This window comes from Trichomonas vaginalis, chromosome III, assembly GCF_026262505.1.
Source record: "Trichomonas vaginalis G3 chromosome III, whole genome shotgun sequence".
Lineage (NCBI taxonomy): Eukaryota > Parabasalia > Trichomonadida > Trichomonadidae > Trichomonas > Trichomonas vaginalis.
In genome coordinates this window covers 18,781,312-18,788,833 of record NC_067205.1, presented here as the reverse complement: position 1 = coordinate 18,788,833, position 7,522 = coordinate 18,781,312, and the positions used below count along the sequence as shown (strand labels likewise).

Here is a 7,522-nt window from a genome sequence, read left to right as displayed (position 1 = left end):
AACCAAGCTTCTATAATTATTTTCTTTCCATTCTACTTGTTCATATTTATATCCAGTGAAGATTAGGAATAGAAGTTTGGAGAAGGTGTAAAAAACTTATACCACGAACTGAAAAATCTTCAAGTTTTGACAATAAGATATTCCCAAGCATCTAACAATCTCATGCCAACTTGACGCTTTTTTTTTCTTAAGTTCTTCTTACATTTCTTGTTCAGACCACTATTGTCTGGCTTAGGTTGTTAAAGGACTACATCCCATTCTTTCTATACACATAACATTCTTGGGGCAAGAGTCAAACATAAAATGGACTAACGTTTCAAACTTCTCGACTGCTTTGTATATAGTCTCGAAATGGCACCAATATTTCTGAATGCTTAAGTCATTAAAAATCTGAAACAATCTTATTCTAGTACATTTTATTATAAATAAAAAAAAAAATTATTTTTATATATCTTGATCTTTGTTGTATCCATTTGTTAGCCATTTGTTGTTCTGAGCTAATTTGTCTGCTTGACAGTTGTTCTTGTAATACAATACTTTCACCAGTTGCATCTTCCAATTCGAAACTTTCTGCCGTCATTGACAAATACATAGGACATAAAAGTTTTACAGGAACAAAGTTTGCGTCAACTAATGTCAACGTTATTACTTGCCAAAGTGTTTGAGTTTCCTAAGGTTGAAATACTGCATTCGAATGAACAATAGGCAAACCAGCAGAGAAAGTATTGTTTATACGCATAAGTATCTTTGGTTCATAATAGTTTCTGTCGACATTCGAATAACACTTGAACCTAAGTTTGAAACAATATATAAGATTGGTGTGCTTAATGTCAATGGAATAGACATTCCTTGTATACACTTTTCCTGTTATAGGAAACTGTTGGTAGTAAAAACCAGAAATAAGTTTTGTATTATAGCTCATATCGTTTATAGTAAAACTCAGTCGACATCCAAACATATATGAACCTGCTTAGTTGCAGACATGTTACACCCGTCCTTAAAGTATTAAATAAGTCAACAAAACCTGTTGGTGTATATCTGAGTAAGTATCTTCAAAGGAGTATTTTTTACCATTCACAACAATAAATCTTCTGGTGTCAAAAGAGCAAAACAGGCTTTAGTCGTCATTGTGTTTAAAGTTAGTTTACAATATCGTCCTTGAGGACTTTGTAAGTTTTGTTATAGAATTATTATGACTCAGGGTTTTTAGTCGTAATAGTATAAACCATTATATCTTCTGCCATTTATATATATTTAAAAGTTTTTCTGAAAGTGGAGGAAGAACTTCATCTAAACTTTCACATGGGCGTCTTGAAGTTCTCTGTCTAAGAAGTTCAAATATTTTGTAAAGACATAGAACTTTCCTTTGTCTACACGAACAAACAAAACAGGTCTTTCATATCGTTCAAAAGTGTGTAAAAGTCCTTTACATGAAAATAAAGTCTATATATTTTTCTTCAAACATCTTTCAAGAAGTTTTGACATTTTTACTTAGCAAATAAATTTAATGAAATGTTGTTGGTCGTCAAATATTTTTATGACGTCTGGGAAACATACTTTAAGTTCAACGTTTCACCTCCTTTCATAACGTATATCTTGTCAATGGCATTATATGAAACACCACAGCAACTAATGTCGGGTTTATTCTTTGATGTTTTATATCGTCTGCCTCTGTCAAAAGTTTCAATATTCTTTCAAAACTTCATGAGGTGCAATAACATATGAGTTCACTTTTACAGGGTTGTGTTCGACCAAGTTTAACATTATACTTAAAGCTTGACAAACTTCTCCTGAGTTTGAAGTTTGTTCTTCAGTTGTGGTAGTCGTTTCGAATATCTGCAACAGAACTTAAGTCTCTGTTAACTTCAGGATATGTTGGTCTTTTACAGGAACAATTGTTATACCATCTTCGTCTTCGTATGGTTTCCCCACATTCAACATCCTGTCTTTGACATTGACAACAACACTTTGACTGTTTGTTTGAGTTGGTGAATTTAACTTCACATTCGCCACCGCCATTAAACCTTTTGAAACACTTACGCTTCTATTTTCGGAAATGACATTTTACTTAGAATAAAAAGATGGACGTATTCGGATATCTTATTGAATTGAAGCAGAACAAAGTTTATACTCACAAACATACAAATACATTGACAGAATAGTTCTTACACAAACAATGGAAAATGTTATAGAATAGCATATATTTGCTGAACCTAAATATTTTCATACAAAGAAAGAAAGTTGGTATAACTGAAATGGTGTGAAAGTTCTTGAAGCAGACAAAAATATAACTTCAAAACTTACAGATATTACTAAGAAAGTTTATAATACAATATTATGTCAAACTGGCGTACTGTCAATATTTGACGGAGAGAAGTCAGTTCAAGAACAACTTACTGACCTGCTGCCAAAATCTGCTCGATGGAAGCTGTCGTTATGCCAATCTGAGAGCCCCAGCAGGTTTCATCGAACGAATCTTCAAAAGAGCACTTCCGTGAAAAGTGCTATTGGTTTTGTAAACTTCTTTGCTCTCAATTCATCTGGACCGTCTCTGTCACCAGTATATTTGTATTTGAACTGTACCAACAGTTGAAATACCACCCATAAAGTCTTCTGAGTCAGCAAATGGAATGCCAAGCCAAAAGTTTGAACGGTCTCCATTTGTATATTGAGTTTTTTGACTCCTGTATGGGTCCATACTTTCACATTATGGCATAATAGAACTTTGCATTTCAGGTTAATGGTTGTGTGAAGTTGTTGTTAAAGTTCATAGCATCTAATGTCAAGTTGTATGACCTCATATCCTCAACTGTAGAATATTCTTCTCTTGGATAATATTTGCCATCTATGTTTATATGATATTTAATACCAGGGTTGTAGAAACAAGAATAGTCATTTATATTCGTCTGAACAATACAAACATAGTATCTGCATGTTTCATTGCAGTTGTTAAAGCAATATCTGTTCTTGCACCTTCGGCTCCTGGATTTTGGTTTCCAACTTCACCTGCAAAGTCTTTGACAGATATTTGGTGTATAGGGAACATAAGTGGAACTGCAATATATTTGGCAGCTAAAGCATTTGAAATATCTGGGTCAACATATAGACTGCAAGTCTGCTTCTATTCTCTTGCATTCAAACTGTTCGCATGTGAACTTAACTGGGTCCCAAGCAGTTCCAGCAGCATTGAAATAATAGTTTACTTCATTGTTGAAGTTTGAGAAACCAAAGTCTAAGTCAACTTTGTCTTTGCAAATTCGGCGAATGACGTTTGATTTGTTCCCTTTACTCTGTAATAGTGAATGGGTCTTGTGTTGGTGCAATGACTAAGTTATTTTGCTTGGAGTAAGTTCGATAGAAATTTTTCCTGCCCAGTTTGGCAAGTATCTTAAAAACCTGAAGATGAGGAAAGATGACAAAGGAACTCTAAGTTTCAGTTTTACTTTGGTTTACTGCTGCTGCAGTTTGTCCAGAAAGGTCAACATAAACTCCTGGAACGTTAGGGTCAAGTCTTCTTTTTTTTCAATATTTGCATACTGGTCTGTTTGTTCTCTAGCTGTGGTTGTACTGAGTTTCTCAAAGCGAACCATTCATAGTTTGCCCATGTTACTGTTTGAACTAAGTCAGAGTTAGAAATATCTATATCCCATGAAAACTCTGGAGCATATGGTATCCGACATAGAAAATTCCATTGCAACCTTTCTTGTCAGACAACTTGGCAGAAGGTTTTATTTCAAGTCTTGTTCCACGTATAAGAATGAGTTGTCAATAGAAATAATATGAAACTGTCGCAAGCAATATCTACTGTTGTTGAAGAACCTTCTCCAAACTCACCTACGTTTCCATAAGAAACAGCAGTTGTATATTCGTAAGTTCCAGGAACTATTTCTGACCTTCTAATGGCATTGTCGCATTCGTTATACCATTCGGAAACATTTCCGTTCATGGCATCCAAAACTGTTGCGTTATATTCTGAGCGGCGTACATTTCATATGGGTAAAAATATAGAAATGTTGGATTTATATGTCATAATAGAACCCACTCGGACCAAGCTTTACTTTCTTCCTGACTGAGTTTTTAACTCTTCTTTTTCCTTCATTGCCACTACTTTCACTAGATGAAGTTACTCTTCACTACTTTCACTTTGTTCTACTCTTCTCTTCTTCTTTGGTGTCGCTTTTGGTAACTTGCCCTCTGCTTCAAGTTGTAGCATCTTTGCCTCATGTTCACCTAGTATGTTGTAAATTCCCATGTCCTTTTTGCCTTTGGGCTCTGGTCGCCCATCTCAGGTAACCTATATCCTAGAAAGATTTTGTCATAGTTTGTATTTGAGTCTTCGCTTATGTTTGCATGACTCTTTCCTGAGTTTCCGGTTCAAGCTCTTCAAACAGAGCTTGTCCATATGGAATAAGCTCGTTTCCAAATATATGTTTTTGTAGCCATTCTGGTTTTCTTTCCATGTTACCAATAATATTTTTTGTGAATGGGAAAGCTTTTTACCCAACGTTTCAGACTTGCGTCATTTATTTCTGTAGTTGGTTTATTTTTGTCAAGGAACATGTTTTTCAATACTAACATTTCATTTGGTACTGTCCATTTGAGTTTTCTTAAATATTCATCCCTTCTCATTCATTGTCTGCAAAGTAAGTTTTATGACATTTTGCAAACTTTCGTTTGCAAGTCATGTACAATAGGTTCTCTTCCTTCTCTCTCCCTAACTTTCTTTCTAACCTTCACCAAATATACCATCTCTATGGTTCTGTGTAGTTCTTTGAGATAAATGTTCTAGAACGTCAGGTGTTATATTTCCCTCAGCCATGTCATTTCATACTGGTCCAAAATATCTGCATATTTCATATCTTTCAATGGCATTAAAGCCGCGCTGAAAATACCAGCTATATCTGGTTCACCAATTCACTTCCATTGCGTCTACAACTTCTTGGAATGTGGTTGTAAGTTTATGAACCACCTATCCGGATTAGCTTTATGACCCCATCTCATTGTAGTTCCATAGTCTGCAGAAACAAAAGTAGGTTTTGTTCATTATTGGTTAGGTTCTGAATGAACTTTAAACAATGTTTCATTTCTATATGTTTTGTTGAAATTTAACCTTTTATTTTCACCGAGTTCAGCCAAAGATTGAACGTTATATGGTCGTAAGTAAAAAGGATTGTTGTATTTGCGTACATTTTCTCTTCAGTACTTCCATTCTATGCTGAATATTTTCATCTGATGTTGGAGTCTTTTGTATGTCGGCGAACATTTTTCGATATTCTTCTACTATGTCAGCTGAATTTTTCTTTAGACTCTTGGAAAGATTCCATATTCTCCGCATACTCTTGTTGAGGGTCAAGATTTTTCGGCTGTTCCAAATCTTCATCTAGTTCTGTGAAGTTAGTTTCCAAAGGAGGGACTTGTTCGTTTCCTTCAGGCTCTTCTAGCTGTTGTTGCTGAACTATTTCTTCCATGTCTGTTGTATCTGAACTTCTTCCTGTGGAGTTTCTTGTACCTCATCTTCTGCATTTCATATATTCCGAGACCGTTTTAACAAGTTCCCTATTTAAGTCATCCGCATTCATAAAACCTTCTTTCTTTCGTTCCGTCTCTATTTTACGCGTTTCATGAAGATAGTTGAATTATCATTTATCTCTGACACCAAATATCTCGGAGTAAATTCAGTCATGTCATTTGGATGATATGCTATTAAATCATATCCCTTAGCGAGCTTGTATTTTCCAGGTTTGAAATTATATCCCATTTGGTTGCTGAACCATAAAGCTAAATAGGTTCGGGTCAGTATTTCCTCTCTTGAACTTTCTAATAGCTTCTTTATATCTGTCACTAAAGTCAAGAGTATCTGGGTAACCATAATTTTCCTTAAGCATTTTTAAGAATTCTTGGTTTCCTTGTTCTCTACTTTTATGTCCTTGCTCTGTTTGTGGTTGTTGCTGTGCAGTGTTTTGAACTGTTGGTTGTGGTGCAGTGTTGAACTGTTGGTTGTGGTGTAGTGTTTTGAACTGTTGTTTGGTGCAGTGTTTTGAACTGTTGGTTGTGGTTGCAGTGTTTTAACTGTTGGGTTGTGTTGGTTTTGGTGCATGCCTGTGTCTGTGTCCATGTGACGATGTAAATGTTTTAGGTAGTCCTGGTGCAGGTGCTTCTCTTGGAGGGTTGTGGTATATAAGTTCCACTAGCTAGTATATAAGTTCACTAGCTAGTATATAAGTTCCACTAGCTAGTATATAAGTTCCACCAGCTGGTATATAAAGTTCCACCAGCTGGCACATATGTTCCATCTGCAGCATAATGTCCTACCTGACTTTTCGTTTTTAAGAAAGCATTTACTAGGTCTGTTTTGGTCTGTTGTAACTCTTTTTCTTGACTTTCCACAACAGTTGCTCTAACGGCGTCATAGGCACTTTGAACTGCCTGTCTCGTTGCTGCATCTGTTATTTTCGTCATATTTTGTGCTACTTCTCTTAACTCGTTGTCGAAACCTTCAGACTTCAGTTTCTTTCCAGATGAGAAGTCGTTCACTAGTTTCACCTTACTATGAAGAGCTTCGAAGGCGTTCTTAAAGTCAGCATTCATTAAAGCTTCATTTGAACTGTCTTCATCCGCTGTTTATTTTGTCCTTATTGACCCTATAAGTTGGGCTGCTTTAGCGTTGGCTTGGGCATCTAACCAGTCATTATTAGCTTTATATATTCTGCGCTTTTCATTGCCTTTTGCATGGCTGCGTCGTTATTTTTACTTTCTTGTGCTAAGTTTTCATACTGTACGGTTTTGGTTTTGCAACTGTAAAAGTTTTTCTGCCTTTACAATTTGCTTCAACTTCTTTTTTATACTCATCGCTATCCATATATGTCTTCAGGGCTTTTTGTTTTATTTCTTCATCTTTCAGTACTTTATATTGAGTAGTATGGTTTTTCAAATTTATAACATCTTGTTCCATTTTTGCTACTTCTGCTGCTTTTTCTGACACTTTTTTCGCATATTCCTCTGTACTTAGTTCTTTCAGTTGTTCTTCTTTCTTCTTTTTCTCTACGTTTAACTCATTGAGTTTCTTTGTGTGTCTGTCATATTCTAGTTTCTTTTCGTTTTCACTTATTTGTTTCTGTATGTCTATGTTGACTTTTTGACATCTGTTATTTGATTTTTGAGTGAATCCAAATTCATTTGACTTTGAGGGTTATAAGCTGTTCCGTCTGCAGCTCCACCATAGCCTGCCATTTTCGCTAAAAGTGCGCTCTTAAACCTCACTCTGTGCACCTATAACTCGGTTTAAAAGCATAGGTTGCTTGACATTTGTTGCAACATAGTGGGGTCATTCATAATTTGTTGTTGCAACTGTTGTTGTGGTGTCAGTTTTACTATTGGATGTTTCAATGCTCCCTTCCTCTTACGTATATTCTTACGTAGCTTACTGGCATTTTAAGTGAAGTAAAAAACGGTTTTTGACAGATGTTTATATGACACTTTTTGTTCAGCACAAAAAACTACTCGGTCAACGTGTTGTCAGTTT

At 35.5% G+C, this 7,522-nt stretch overlaps 1 pseudogene across 1 annotated transcript, besides 1 other annotated feature; it reads right to left on the bottom strand.

Annotated features, from left to right (window-relative positions):
- Positions 1-5,058: part of a mobile genetic element that runs on past the window's edge.
- Positions 5,059-5,116: 58 nt separating this feature from the next.
- TVAGG3_0727220 lies at positions 5,117-7,143 on the bottom strand (annotated as a pseudogene). The gene has a single exon. A coding segment is annotated over exon 1 (2,027 nt).
- Positions 7,144-7,522: the final 379 nt, after the last annotated feature.